Consider the following 15,366-nt stretch of genomic DNA (forward strand, 5'->3'; position numbering starts at 1 on the left):
TGGCTGCCTTGAGCAAGTCTTTCTCTTTAGGTCACATTCTCATGCCTACATTCAATTCTTTGAAAAAGAGGAGAGCGTATATATGAGGTTCAAACACAAGACTTTGTGCATGCTAGGCTAACACTCTACCACCTGAGGTATACCCTCAGCTTTTGAGAAAGTCTTCTTTTAACAAGTCTCTCAATTATACCTTTAGCAAAGAAATGTTCACTAGATTATATTGTCTTCATAAGAGAGTCTGCTTCTGATCTCCATCAAGGAGATAACACCCTGGAATTTCAGAGTTAGACATTTCTTTGAGAATCACAAGTCATCATTCCTAGGTGGAGTACTGAGACTCAGGAACACTTCAACAATAGCAAGGGAATGCTGCAGGCAACCTCAATATTCACCAGTGTTTTTCCTAAAGCCATCCATGGGCTTGGAATCACATTTTGACTGAAAATGAACTGGGTTTAGAGATATTCTCTCATCAAACCTATGATTTTACTGTACAGTCTTTGAGGGGCATCAAGGCCCCAAACAAAATCAAAATGGTTCCAATCTGGAAAGAGTTTGAAGTAGCGTAGATTTGTAATTTGGGGAAGTATCCTGGCCACATCTTGAGGTGTTATGAGGACATCATGTCCACCAGCCCAAATGGCAGTGGGCACCTTCATGGCTGTCAGGTCATAGATGGGAGGGCGACTCTGAGAGAGACAAAAAGCAATCATGAAAGACACTCTTCATTAGCAGCATATGAACCTGAAATAACAGAAGGCCTGCAAAGTGAGTATTTGTTATGAGTATAACTCTGTTAGACAATGAGAGAGTGAAGGGTGAAAAGTTCCCACGCAACGATTGGCCCCTGCCTTTGGGGAGATTGGGAAGGAAATGCACAAGGAAAGATAGCTAGCCAGGCACTTGAATACAGACTTTTAGGGGAGTTGGGTTTTGACAGGTGTCGTGGTTTGAATAAGAATGGCCCCCATAAACTCATATATTTGAATAATTGGTCATTAGTTGGTGGAACTGTTTGGGAAAGATTGGGAAGGGTGGCTTTGTTGGAGAAGATGTATCGCTGGGAGTGGACTGGTTTCAAAACTTAAGCCATGCCCAGCATCTGTTTTTGCCTATGGCTGTGTCTCAAGATGGGAGCTCTCAGCTACTGCTCCAGTGCCATTCCTATCTACCTCCTGTCATGCTTCCCACCATATTCTTAACCCCTGGAATTGTGAGCTCCAAACTAAACTCTTTTTTTTAAAAAATAAGTCCTGGTGTTGTAGCAATAGAAAAGCAATGACAACAACAGGCAAAGATGTGTGCTGGAAGGCTTCCCAGTGAAGGGACAGTGTGCAGACTAAGACCAAGAGTGATAAACTCATCAATGCACCATGCCAAGGAATCCACATCTTTTAGAATCTTTCAGACAAAGCAAAGTCATTTTTCAGAGCCCTGTACTAGACAGATCAAGTATGAGCTGTGGGCTGACTCGAGAAGGAAAAGTCAAAGATGGATCCTACCAAACTGAGGACACACGGTGTGGATTCTCTCTAAATTAAAGCTCCAGAGAGATAACTGAATTCTCCAAAGAAGAATAAGGGGAACCTCTAAACACTCTTAGGAGAATGTCAATCATTTAGGAGGGTTAGGAAGATGAGGAACTAATAAAAAGGATAAAAAGGAAAATCAAATGCCCAGAGCATTGGAGCACAGAAATCTAGGAAAAGGGGGAACTGTTCCAAACTGATAGAAACAACTTCAAAATCTGAGAATAGAAAATTAAATTTGCTAATTAAAAGCCACGAGTAACTACACATGGATTGCCATATAACAGGAAAAAAAACTCAAATAGATTTTTCCAAAGTCCAAGAAAGAAAGGGAAGGGGAAGTAAGCTTTTCTACTTCTGTATGAAAAGGCATTGGAAGAAACAGAAGGATGGAATGAGAACTTCAGAGAATCGGCGGATCAAAGAAAGGTTTGTTTGCTTATGTTTTATAAAGAACAGCAGTCTGGTAGACAAAAAGAGCAGCTGGTACCAAAAGCACTTTTCAGATTCAAAGTAACCCACATAAAAAATCCAATGACTTTCTTCATAGAAAAAGATGAAAATATCATAAAATTTGTACGGAAACAAAAAAAATGACATATATAACCAAAGCGATTCTCAGCAGATAAAGAAATGTTTGTGATATCACAATACGTGGTTTCAAATGTACTACAGAGTTATAAGAATAAAGCAAGGCCATGCAGACTGACTGAACACGACAGAATACCTGGAAGCTAATGATACAGCTACATGGATGTAAAAACCATGCACTGGGGAAAGGACAACCTTTTCAAAAAATAGTGGTGGGAAAACGGAGGGCCTCAGGTTTAAAAATGAAATAAGAACTCGACTTTTTGTAGAAAAGCCAATTCAAAATTCAGCACCAATGTGTTTATTTCACATTTAGAAGTCCAGTCCCAACCGTGAGAAAAGTGGCTATCAGCTTATTAAAAGCACGATGCTAAATGAGTCTACAGTTCTATGTTTGCTTCCATCAGAACTGTGGATTTATTTACCAGCATACTAGTTAAGATTCTTGTGAAATAATTTCCATTATTAGGCACCCTTCAAATTTTTTGTTTCAAAAACTTTTCAGTGACATTGGTTGTTTCTTAATGTAATTTGAAATAAAGTGAAATAAAGAAGCAAGAATAACAAGTATATAAAGCTAATATACATGCTAAGAAAATTGAGATAAAATATTAATATATCTAACACTTCTGGGTAGAGGGAATGCAAGCAACTTTCTCTCCTTTCTGCATGTTCCTTTTATTTCTAAGAAGTCTGCATACCACAAAGTTCTGCAGACTAATAATTTAAAAAGTCTCAGTATAAATATTAGAAGTGAGCATATAGAATTCTTCTTCCTCCAATAATTCCCCATCACAATTTCTCAGCACCCTATCCTGAGGGCTCCAAGTGACTCACCTGGTTGTAATGCTTCATATTTTCAGCTTCACTTCCCCAGTCATAAGCTCTGAATTCATCAGATCGGTAAAGCTGAAACCAAAGTTTTAGAGAGGAGATTCAGGGCAAGAGTCGTGAGAACTACAGTGACGCTTAGAGAAATAACCAGGTGGGGAGGAAAAGGGGCTCTGGGTTCTCAGAAGGAAGAAAACATCAAGACAGAGAATGTTGTCCGATAGATAGACAAAGATGGGTTTTCTGGTTTGAAGAAGAAACAAATGGAAAAGTAAGCCCCATTAGGAAGCCAAGTCTCAGATATTTCCGTCTTGGAGGAAACTTCAGTTCATTTCAGGGTGCCCTTTACTGAGGCTGAATGCATATTTTACCAGCTCTAGTCTAAAATGGGATTGATTTGTGTTACACTTGCTCTCTACCATAACACTCTCTCTCCTCAAGTCCAGGCAAATCAGTATTTGAAGAGGCAACAAAAGCAAAAACAGAGACAGTTTCTAAGCTTCTAGAGACAAGCCCATTGCCAGAGTGAATTATGACCTTTGCCATTAACTGAGACAAGGATGGGGCTGACTTTCCTTGAGAAAGCTGTTACCTGTTTTATATGCAGGATGTTCTGGATTGACGATCCTGTGGGAGCATGTGACATGTACACATCCAATCGACTCTAGGAAGTTAAAAACAGCCATTCAAGGAAGTGAACCGTGTCTCTCAGAAACAGAGGCCAGTGAAGAATTCATAACAAATACAGGTACTTTGAAAAAGACACCAAACTATCCCTATGAATATGTGTCTATGTGAAACATCTGACTGTGAGCTGACCTGGGGTGACATGGGCATGGGGTTTCCTCAGGGAAACAATCTGCACTGTCAGAATCTTGGTGCAGGGTAAAACAGCCAAGGGAAGTGTTACATGCAAGCCCAGGAACTGTGTATATAGATAGGTACAGTTGTGGTGTATGCTAAGCAGACATGTAGGTTGACACAGATACATCACAGTTTCTGGGGTTCAGGACCACATTTTGTTAGTTATCATCTTTAGAACTCTGGCCAAATCATTTAATTTGGGCTTTATTTTTTAGCTACAAATAAATATATTAACTTAGTAGATATGAAAGGGCACACCTTTAACCCTATCACTGGGTGATAGGGTAGGAAGCAGAGGCAGGAAGATCATTATGGGTTCAAGGCCAATCTAGGGTACAGTGTGAGGCTATGTCTCAGAAAACCATAGAAACAAATACACAAACAGACTAAAAATCATGTTATCAACCTGCTAGGTTCCTGTGGAGAGAAAACATACTGCAAGAATAAAGCTGGAATCCTTTCAAAGATTGCTTTAATCTTTGTGGAGATCATAGAGGCGAAGATGATGGAGTCAGATAATCATACCTGTACCTTAGATGTTATGATGCATATTCAGGGAAACTATTAAGCATTCTAACTTCTGAACAAAAAGGCCTAGATCAGTGGCTCCTCGTGGCTGTAGCCTTTAACAGCACAGGGACGGGATGAATGGTGAGCAGTTCTTTAGGAACTGGCTTCATTTTAACTGTCTCGTATCTCTTTCTAATTAACGACTGGCAAATTCTCATTAGACTATAATAGGGATAGCTGTGCAACCACTCTGAAAATTTAGACTCCTTCTTCTTGAATTCTCAGTAACAGGAGAATGAGTTGCTAATAAAACAGAACTTTAATTTCTTCTTCAGAGATTTCCTTCTCTTCTGTGTTAGACTTTCCATATTAAACAGTTAATTTTCCTTGAATCCCAAATCTTGAGTTACTGGCTACACCAACATAATAAGTGCACTGCTTACTCAAACTTCTCCTTTCCTAGAATTCTATTTTTAGTTTAATTTACCAAAATGAAGTAAACTGAATTACCTTAGTCGCAGCTGCTCTCAAGCATGTGGGAATATTCTTAACACTCATTAGAAAGCGTTCAGTCTCCTAATTTTGACAAACAATGGAATGAATCTTTCCTTCCTCTTTCCTCATGTTCATGGTCTGTTGACATACCTAATCCTTCATGCATATCAAATATATGCCTTCAAGGGCTTGCAACGCCTATGCATTTATATAATATAAGAGATAAATAATAAAAATGAAAGCTGAAAATTTTTCAAGCATCAAAAGGTTACTTAGTTATTATACATACCATATTCATATTTTTTTTGTTGAATCCAGCCCACAGGGACATAAACTCACTACACAATGGTCGGAGTAGCTTTTTGTTGCAGACTTCGATGTAAGATGCCTTTGCCTTCTTATCTTCTAAAAAGAAACCTTTGGTACCAAACATATGCTAGAAAAATAAAAAAAAAAAAAGAATATCCTTTTAAGATGTCTCCTTAAGTTCTTTGATATTTTCTTAGTTATAAGAATGAACCAATTTGGGAATCTGTTTGTATTTACATTTATTTTCTATAGTCAAGGAGACAACAAATAACTTAGGGGAGGGGTAGTAGGCATCTGTTTCCAAATACAGAAGGTCATAAATTGTAGTAAGCAGGCTTTGACTCCAAATTCACTTCTCCATGGTAGATCTCTCCTGTAATCTGACTAATCAATGATTTCTAAGTTTCTCTTTCAGTGATAAGAAAGATGAATGAGGTTTTCATTTTAAGATGAACTATTAAACTATTATACAACAGGAAGGACATGAGGGTCTTATCAATATTTTTCATGTATGTATTAGCTGTGTATTTCTGTCCTAAACTAACCATTCTTCATGATGAAAAATAGAGAATAAAATACCAAAGAGAATTTGGTGCTAGGCATCAAATACCACAAGGACAGCATGTGAAAATATCCCAGGCTTGTGAATATAAGCTAGGGCAGATCTCCTGTGTAGTCTAGGAACTTCACAGAAAATCAGTGGTGAGGGAGTCAGAGAGCTAGGTCTTAAAGAGGCAGGACCTCTGACAATAGGGAATGCATATAGAGAAGACACAAAAATCAGGCTCACATCTGGTGTATGTAAGAAGAGCAATGTGTTTTACAAAACTAATATATTTATAGATGGATGTTCACTTAACAAACTAGTTTAGTCAGCTGAGTGTGGTGGTCCAGGAGTTAGAGACAGGAAGACTGTCATACTAATTTAGTGGGAGTCTCAAAAGATCAACAAAAGAAAGAATGGGAGAAAGAGAGGGAGGGAAGGAGGGAGGGAGGGGGAAGGAGGGATAGAGGCATGAAGGAAGGAAGAAGAAAAAAAGGAAGGAAGGAAGGAAGGAAGGAAGGAAGGAAGGAAGGAAGGAAGGAAGGAAGGAAGGAAGGAAGGAAGGAAGGAAGGAAAGCAGACAGATGAACAGACAGACAAGAAGCAGATTGATTCAATCAACCCGGCCCAGATGTAGATAGTAGTCAAAGCTAACCGATGACAACATATTTTGAAATCGTTAAATTCCCTCTGCTCAGAGTAAACAAGGCAATGAAACTGGTGTGTAACCAGTCATTTGAGCATAGGGAAATATCTTCCATGTGTGGAGGGCATGCTTATTAATGTGCTCGCGTCCATGTGCTCACTAATATTCCCTTTCATGCCCACAACTCCATCCCAAAGCCGTCCCAGAGCAGGGCCTCATCTTCTTTTGCAAGAATTATTGTGATTATCTAACTTTCTGGTTTCACTTTTGTACAAATTCATTTTTATAATCATTCCAAACTCAAAGGACAATATCAACAAACTATTAATATTATGCTTCAAGAAATGCTATTTGTAGCCATGACAAAAAGAAACCGAGACCAACAGAAGATAAAACCAAAACAGCTCTCGAGGGAATGGAATTACAAATCCACAATTGCTAATTGAACAATTATTTTTCAGCTTAAAAATTAACAGTATTTAAATGAATACTTGAACTCTAAGATATTGAAGGGCTGTAATAAATCTACATGTTTTAATATACTAGAGTAAGCTTCGTATGGAAAAATGCATATGAGTAAATGTTTTCTAATGTCTAACCACAACATTCACAATCATATGTAATTTGAAAAACGTCTTCCAATGGAATATTGAGAACCCACTGAGCCACCCAATTAAACAGAACAGAAAAATGTTTGAGTTGTCATTATATTGGTTTTGGACTCAGCTCAACTGAAAGTCTATGCATGCCTCTCAGTAAGTCACTGAATTTAGCAAATTATATATGATACCTATAGAGAATATTGACATAGATATACACACACGGGAACACATACACCCTCAGGTACATTCTCACGGACTCTGATTTCTATGGATTTTGCCTACTGTTCCGACCTCTTTTTCATACAGATTTAAAAATAATAAGGAGTGAGATCCTGAGATAAAGTTTGGCAAAACGAGGAGCCTACCTTGATTATGGAATTTGGAAGTAGAAAAAAACTGGTAAAAATGCTTGTGGGATATTTGAATGAGATCACAGGACCCAAGGCAAAATTCATTTTGATTCTTTGTGCCACTTCAGGCATGGTGGAAAAGGCTACAAACCCTGGGAGAATAGGAGACAAGACAACCTCATGAAAATTAGATATACTCACGCAAAATTTCATCAATGGGACTGAGTGGGATTCTGTTTTGTCGTGCTTTGTCTTCCTACTGCACCGATCTTGGAGATGAATTGGAAAGCTCCGCTGAGTTGTTCTGCCAAGATGATCCAACTTAAGTTCTAGCTAGCCACAAGTCCATACTTGTTCTGATACTGTTCTGAGCCACTTAACTGATTCAGGGGAAATGGTAGTAGCTGGCGGGTAAAGGAGGATCTGGTAAACTATAGAAATGGCACGTATGTGCACATATGCATGATGGTCGTCCTAAATTCTAAGATGCTTGGTGAGTCACAGTGCTTCTAGAAGTAAACAGCCAGTTCACAGACACAACTGAAAAAGTTCTTTCTGCAGTTGTTTGCAGGTGCACAAACAAGCTTTCTTGCTTGCTACAGTAAGATTTCATTGTTAATGTCGTGGGTGTCTTGCTGGATATTCATACCCCACCCACACCATTTCTAGCTTCCCAAAGTGAAGATGTTTCCCTTCGGTCCACAGTGATCTCACTGAGCAGATTAGTTTCCCAAGATGCATTGCTGTGTCTCTGCTGGAAATACACTCACAAACACACATAGAAATACTTACTGAAATGTTGACACTATTTAGGTCGTGGAAATTAGCTGAGCCACTGACACTGGGCCAGGTAGACAGCTTGCCTTCAGAGGATGTTTGGAAATGCATGGAGGTTAGTTGTTTGGTTGTTACCCTTTATGGACGGACATTTAGATGCTAGAGTCAGGGTTAACAAACAACCTAACAACCTCAAAATTTTTCCTCTCCCAGGCTTATAAAATGCTATCAGCATGACGAACTGATCAGCCTCTCTTTCTGGTGATTAACAGTGATGGCAATAATGGGTATACTTGAATAACGTGGAAATCTTATATTTACCATTTCTTGCAGTTTTGCTCATTCTAAAATGCCACAGCTTCTCACGACTAAGTCTCCTAAACTTGAAAACTTCAGAGGAAGATCAGGAACAAATGCAAATCTCTGTCAATATCACTTTTTAAATTTTTTCTTTGGAACAAGAGCATTGATTTCCTTTCAAAGCGTCTGGGCAAATCTTGGGCTGGGTGTGTGTCTCAGTGGTAGGGTCCTTGCGTAGAATATCTGAGGCACTGAGTTCTAGCCCCAGTGCTGTAGAAAAAAAAAACAACTAAAAGAACCAACTGTCTAGAAAATAATAATTTTACATTTAAAATAGAAAATAAGTAAAATAAATTTTTATTTTCTAAAAGATATTTTAAAATATTGCATCATATATATATGTATATATAATTATCTAGTTGATTTATTAGAGCAAAACTTTGTGTTTCAATTCACAAACAAATGTGACTAAGTAGTTTCCATTTGTTCAAATTACACTTGTGCCCTTGCTTTTAACTTACTTAACTTGTATCTGGGTTGTGATGCTCGTGTGCCTGATGCGGATTCTTCTGTTTTTCTGATTTGCTGGTTTGTCTTGTTGCTTTAAGCTTTACTTTCTCAGCATAAAAGAAGCATCTGTAAGCCTTATCTTTAGAATTACCTCCCTGGGTTTTGCACATAAACTATTTCTGGAGACTAATGTCACCATGACAGTTGTGTGTGTGTGTGTGTGTGTGTCCGTGTGTCCATGACCTCAAATGAAGTTGGTTGGGCCCTTCATATTCATAACTCTTGGATTACAAGTTCACAAGTCCTTAGGAGGTTTATTGTCAGCACAGGACAGAGAATGAAGGACAATATAAATAGCAAGCAATTACTTAGATCCAACTGCTTTGTGACTCCATTAACCCTTGTAAACAAACTTACCTATTGTAGTGCCGAGTGAATGTCCAATGAAGTACAACTTCTCCTGACCTGTTTTCTTTACAATGAAGTCTATTATTCCTGGGAGGTCATATTTGGCCATTTCATCAAAACTGTAAAATGAAACAACATATAAATACATGCAGCTTTAGTTTTAAAACTCAGACGCTTGCTTGATTCTTTCTCACCACACAGGAGCTCTGTGCCACCTACGTATTTGGGGTGTGTATCATTATGCACCCAGTTAAATGGAGACTATTGTCTCTCTTTGTGCAGTTTTTCCTGTTTATTTTCTGCTAGCAGGGATGGCTGCAGGAGTAACGCACACTCTCTCAAGTTCTGCATTCTCTTTTCTCGCACCCCTCTTTGCTCCCCTTTCTTGCTTTCATTCTCTTTTTTGCTTCTAATTTTTCTATGGTATTGATGACTGGTATTCAATACCTGCCACTGTTGTCATTTGTGATCCTACCATTTGCTAGCTGAGCAACATTAGGGAAGTTATCTAAATGTTATGACCGCAAGTATGTCCCCTTGGAAAAAGAACAGAGAATCCCTGGTGTATAGGGCTGCTGTGGGGATTAGATTGTATGGAAGAAATGACTTGCCTGGTAGTAGGTACTTAATCTGATGTCATTGTTAGTACTTGTGTATATATAAACATATGTATTTATATATATATATACATATATTCATGTATATGTATACATATTCAATATTCTATAATATTAATACCAAAATTCTACGTTCATTTAACATCCATTGAGGAGAACAAAAAGGACTATATCATATTAAATAAAATCCAGTATCCCATGAACTTGTAAAAAGTACGCATGAGGGGACCAATAAATTGATACAACCAAGTGTGAGAGAATTGTGGTACCTTACAGAGAATCAATTCTATGCTTTCTGACAAAGATTAGAGAAACAAAATGTTTCCTAAATTTTGTCCCTCCACACAGTCATAGCTCTAACAATTTATTCTTCTCTTTTTCTCCTACAGTCCTGTTTGGGGAGTGATGACTATGGGTCGGTATGAAAAATGATATGTTCTCTATTCTAACAGCACAATGTGAGTTAACTTGGTCCTTTAAAAGAGGAGTCTATGAGGGACAACCCTGTCTTCTAGTGACACAAAACAGTTCTACTGAAATAATTTGTCAGAGTATCAAAACTTCTTATTAACTATTTGTTAACATTTTTAAAATGTCACATTGGAGTTTTCCCTAAAATAGTATGCTATGTAATCTTTTTCTCTTCCCTTCTCTGGGTCTCTTTTTTTTCCTAGCTGCTGTCTATTTGTTATTTTAAGTATAGTTATGTTGTTTTAGCAAGGACTGAACTACAGCTGGTCTAGAATTCACAGTATAACCCAGGAGCCTCTAACTCATGGAAATCCTCCTGCCTCCTCAGTATTGGCATTGCAATCATAAGACACCATATCCTGGCAGTATGGAATAAAATCTCAGTTACCATTTCTTTAAATAAATATAACATGCATATCATTTTTAAAAATGGATTGCCTAAGAGAAAATATTAGCTAAAAGCACTAGCAGAATTAATTCTGCTTTTTCCTTTGGATATTTTAAAAACCATAGGTGTTTTATAACCCCCAATACTATATATTAGCCATAACTTTATATTTATGGAGATCCCTCCAATTTTTCATAGATTTTTCTTAGATACAGTTTACCTAAAAGCCCAGAATTTCTCTTCATTTGCTGAGAGAGTTTTGTGTCTTCTTGACCAAGTGTTTCCCCGACTGTTTCCCATCCACACATCATAACCTGCATCTGCTAAGAGGAACCCAAGGCTTCCATTGGCAAAGTTCTCAAGCCAATAGGCATTGTCTGCAAACAAGGCATGCTGCAGATACACAACTGGCCGGGGACCTAGAGGATGGGTGTGAAGAGAGAGAGCAAGAGAAATTTATAGCCAAGAACAATTTAGAAACACACATGCACACACGCGCGCACACACATGCACATGCACACACATGCACACAATGCACTTATGCGTAGGCACACACACGCACACATGCACATGCACACAGAGCCTACCTTTCCCCCTTTGTCCCTTGTATATTAGTTTAGAGTATTAAATCCATATTTCCAGCTGCTGGAGTACAGATTATACCATGATGCTGAGCATCTTCTTGTCTTCTTAGAACAATTTAAAAAGTAGCTTCTATTTTGAAGAATGTTTTACAGGTGTACAAACCACATTTTAAATAGTTAAATAACTTTCCTAAATGGTCTCCTTAGTCACAAGTTTCAGAACAGTAACTGAAAACTGATTGGGTCTCATGTCAAGGCACACATCTGTGACTACTCTGTTCTTTTTGTGGTTGCCGGTCTATAACGCGTTGGCTTGCAATTTTTCAGCACTACCATGGTACAAATCAATACATGTTCAATATAAACCATACTTCAATTGCAATTGTGATTTTTCTCCCCCAGGGCTAAAAGAAGCAATATGATCTTTCTAGATGCCACACAAGGCAACCTTATGCCTCACCTCTTAGACAGTCATGGGATCGATCACAAGGGCAAAGCACTGCAGTGCTCTGTGTTCTTGAACTATATTTAGTTAGTTAGATGCATTAAACAATTTTTCCTCATGCTATTTTCAATTTACATTGTGTTTTTTTAGTGCATAATCCTATTCAATGTTGATTAGCACCTACATGCATGGCTTGCAAAGATGTAAAGTTTTTGATGGCTAACAGAGCTCTGCATCAGACCTAGGGAGGAAGCGGAGATACAGAAAAGTAGGCACAGACTAGTTCCTAGTCAAACGTCTACCCTGTTCCCTAGCTTTTGCTCACTGGGGAGCATTTGCAAACTATGACAGTAGAATAAGTTAGACATCCTTCTGCCCAATCCCAGGTTTACAAGTGTTGTAGAATATTATTTTAAGATGTGTTGCCTATGTTTATGCTGTGGAACTTTTGTTTAATGATGCAAAAGATGTGTTGCATTCTTTTATGTTGCATTTGTTTAACTCTATGAACTTGCGTTACTTTCCTCATCTAAAACACCTGATTGGTCTAATAAAGAGCTGACCAGCAAGCTGAATAGCAAGGCAGGAGACAGGATGCGTGGATCTGGCAGGCAGAGTGAATAAATAGGAGGGGAAATATAGGAAGAGAAGAGGAAAAGGAGAAGGAGAGGAGGACTCCAGCGACCAGCCACTCAGCTACACAGCAAACCACGGAATAAGAAGTAAAGAAAGATATACAGAAATAGAGAAATGTAAAAGCCCAGAGGCAAAAGGTAGATGGGATAATTTAAGTTAAGAAAAGCTGGATAGGAACCAGTCAAGCTAAGGCCAGGAATTCATAAGAAAGAATAAACTTCTGCATGATTTATTTGGGAGCTGGATGTCAGGCCCCCAAAAAGGAAAGAGCAAAAGACTAAAAACAAACAGACAAAACCCAACAATATACAAGGGAGTGAATGTTCAGTGAAGTGAGAGAATCAGGGTTATTGATGAAAACAAAGCAAAACAACAAAACTCCCAAAGCAGCAGCAGCAGCAGCAATTAGCACATTACTTTAATGACTGAAAATTTAGGTCCTGGAGTCTGGCTACCAAAATTGAAATTCTGGTTTTGTCACTTGTTGTTTGCATGACTTGGTGCCTGTTTCAGAAGATGCCTTTCATCATCTGTAAATGGAGACGGTTAGTGTTTGCTGAGCGTTTTAAGTGATTAAAAGTATGTAGAATACAATAGCTAACAAGTGGTTTTGAATGCCACATCTTTTCATAATTAATTCTCCTTAAATTTATTTCTCTAAAATTCTTTGCTCCATAGCTTTTCCTCCTTCAAGTTTGTTGCCTGACTTAATAAAAGACAAAACTGAAAATAAACAAGATCCAGGATGCTCTTCTAATTTGAAATGAAGGTAACAGCACATTATTTTGAGTCTAGCCATCTCCTAGAATAGATCATCTATTAAAATGTATTTATTGGTTTCTTGACATTTAAGTCTGAATTGCAAAAGTGTATTTTGTATGGAAGAATTACCCACATGCCACGTTGAGTTTTCATCTGAAACCCTCAAATCGCATACTCCTGTCTGAGAGGGGCAGATTGTACAACACGGTGATTCTTGTGGTTTTGGCCGCCACCAGATGGAGGAAAAGAGGCTGCGGGACCAACATGGCAAGCAGGGTGTCAATGAATAGTGCCCCCCATCCTTTTAACTTCTTTTGTTTGCACTTATTTCGCCCTCTGCATGAGCTAGCTGCAATTAATTTAGAGTGTAATTTCCTTGTTTTTGCATGTTTGGCTCTTTCATTTCATGAACTGTCCCTTTGATCATGGCTGCCTGAATTCATTCCTTGAGAAAGCTTCAGAAATGCACTGTCATTCCACCCTGTGGTGACAGAAGAAACTCACTGATTTTAGAGGGATCAGAAGAGACACCTTTGAGTATCCCGCTGGACTCGACTTCATTCCGCCTAGCAAACCTTTTGACTTTTGACTTAGGAAACTGTCTTTCCCAAGAAGCCAGTAATGAGTTGATAAAAGTAGACTCTACCTTGACATTCACACCTTAGGAGCAGGTCTGACTTTCCTCAGCAAGATCTGCCTTTCCCTTCAAGTCTTTAGAAAAGCGGAGGGAAAATAATGAGCCTCTTTGCTAGTCATTAAAAGACCATTGCAGTAACTCAAACTGATTTGAACAACTCTGTCTCTCTCCTGATGGATAGCTAGCATTCAATTTCAGTCATGCATCTTTCTCCCCATGAGACACATCTATACCTGTCTGCTCAGTCTGTCCTCTCCCATGAGGAATCCTGTTGATGGCGAGAATGTACCCATCTGCGGTGGTGACTTCATACTCTTCACTGGGATAGCCGTTGTAGGTGATGATTTCACTCTGTTGTAGACATAGAGTTATTGGCAGCTCCTCCTCTCAGGAGACATCATAAAGAACTAGACAGTGTGACTAACAAGTTTTTGTGTGTGGATTCTATGAAATCTATAGCTGTAGGTAGCTGTAAAAGTAAATTTATTATATGAGGTCTTCATAAAAATAAACAAAATGCAAGAAGGTATCTACTAAAATATTGGGGGTAGATATTTAGCATTGACCTATCTGACTAGGATACATTTCCTCGTTATTTGTCTTTTGAATTTCCTTTTGGCTTTAAAAATGGTAAAATTACATGCCACAAAAATGCTGTCTTGAATTATCCAATGTCTTTAAAGGTATGAATTTAAAAGGGTGATTTACGAATACAAAATACATGACGCGTTCTGCTCCTTAGAGCTAGAAAATATCAGGTATTAAGTCAAAGAAGCCGATTTACCAGTCTGACACTTGCAAAAATGTTACAAACTGTTTATATCATCCAAGCATTTTGCTATAGCCGCGCTGGGCCTTTTATGATCCTAGCACCCACTAGTCCATTTTATCTAAAGCTATTTGAACTTACGGCATTCATCCACACTTCAGGATTCACTTCATTGTCAAGATCCCAGAGTCCACTAACACTTAGAGTTCCACGTATCAAACAGGCTGTTGTTAAGAAAAACCACCTCATAGGCATGCCTGGCATAAAACAATTAATGTTTACAGGTTAATCTTATCCATCTATGTTTATGATTAAAATTAAAATAATACCGTATTGAAAATTCAAATGACAGCAGCGGAAGCTGGTGCTTTATGGGAGAAGCAGACACAGCGAAAGTTACTTGGAATATTAGTCATCTCGTGGAGTGAACTTAACCCAATCTGGAGGCCTTTCAAATTTTAATTAAGGTATTTTTATGACCTTGTCTGTATTCATCTGTTAGCTCAGAAGACAAGTTTTGACATCGCGGCAAATTAAACAGTGGATTTGTCTATATCCTTGCCTTTCATCCCACAAGGCGCACAGGAACAATGAACAGATGGAGTTTCCACTAAGACATCAAACTCACAGTCGGTTTCTAGAGAAGTGACACTTTCCCACGCACATTTCCCAAAGTCCAGCCTGGCACATCTCCACGTGGTGCCATACTCCATTGCCCTGGTTTAAAGAATCATATCTTCAAAGACAGACATCATGTGAGCGAGTGAGCTCACCTCTGGCCGCTGCTAAAA

At 38.5% G+C, this 15,366-nt stretch overlaps 1 protein-coding gene across 1 annotated transcript; it reads right to left on the reverse strand.

Moving 5' to 3' along the window:
• Window positions 1–455: 455 nt before the first annotated feature.
• On the reverse strand, window positions 456–14,830 carry Lipn (lipase family member N). The gene is made up of 9 exons (XM_057777592.1): window positions 14,717–14,830; window positions 14,040–14,157; window positions 10,963–11,161; window positions 9,276–9,385; window positions 7,287–7,423; window positions 5,110–5,256; window positions 3,544–3,615; window positions 2,958–3,029; window positions 456–689 (listed from the first exon to the last, which is right to left on the reverse strand). Exons 1-9 carry the CDS (start codon window positions 14,828–14,830, stop codon window positions 456–458), a joined length of 1,203 nt encoding a protein of 400 aa, XP_057633575.1.
• Between the last annotated feature and the right edge of the window lie 536 nt (window positions 14,831–15,366).

The sequence above is a fragment of the Chionomys nivalis genome, chromosome 8 (assembly GCF_950005125.1).
Source record: "Chionomys nivalis chromosome 8, mChiNiv1.1, whole genome shotgun sequence".
NCBI classification, from domain to species: domain Eukaryota; kingdom Metazoa; phylum Chordata; class Mammalia; order Rodentia; family Cricetidae; genus Chionomys; species Chionomys nivalis.

Bases quoted from the DNA above. Each gene is read 5' to 3' on its own strand.
- Lipn (XM_057777592.1), bottom strand. From the start codon at position 14,830: ATGCCTATGAGGTGGTTTTTCTTAACAACAGCCTGTTTGATACGTGGA. The intron at 9,386-10,962 runs GTAAACTGTATC...TTCATTTTACAG, and splicing joins GAGAAATTCTGGGCTTTTAG to TTTTGATGAAATGGCCAAAT. The intron at 7,424-9,275 runs GTAAGTTTGTTT...CTATTCTCCCAG, and splicing joins TTCACTCGGCACTACAATAG to GGTTTGTAGCCTTTTCCACC.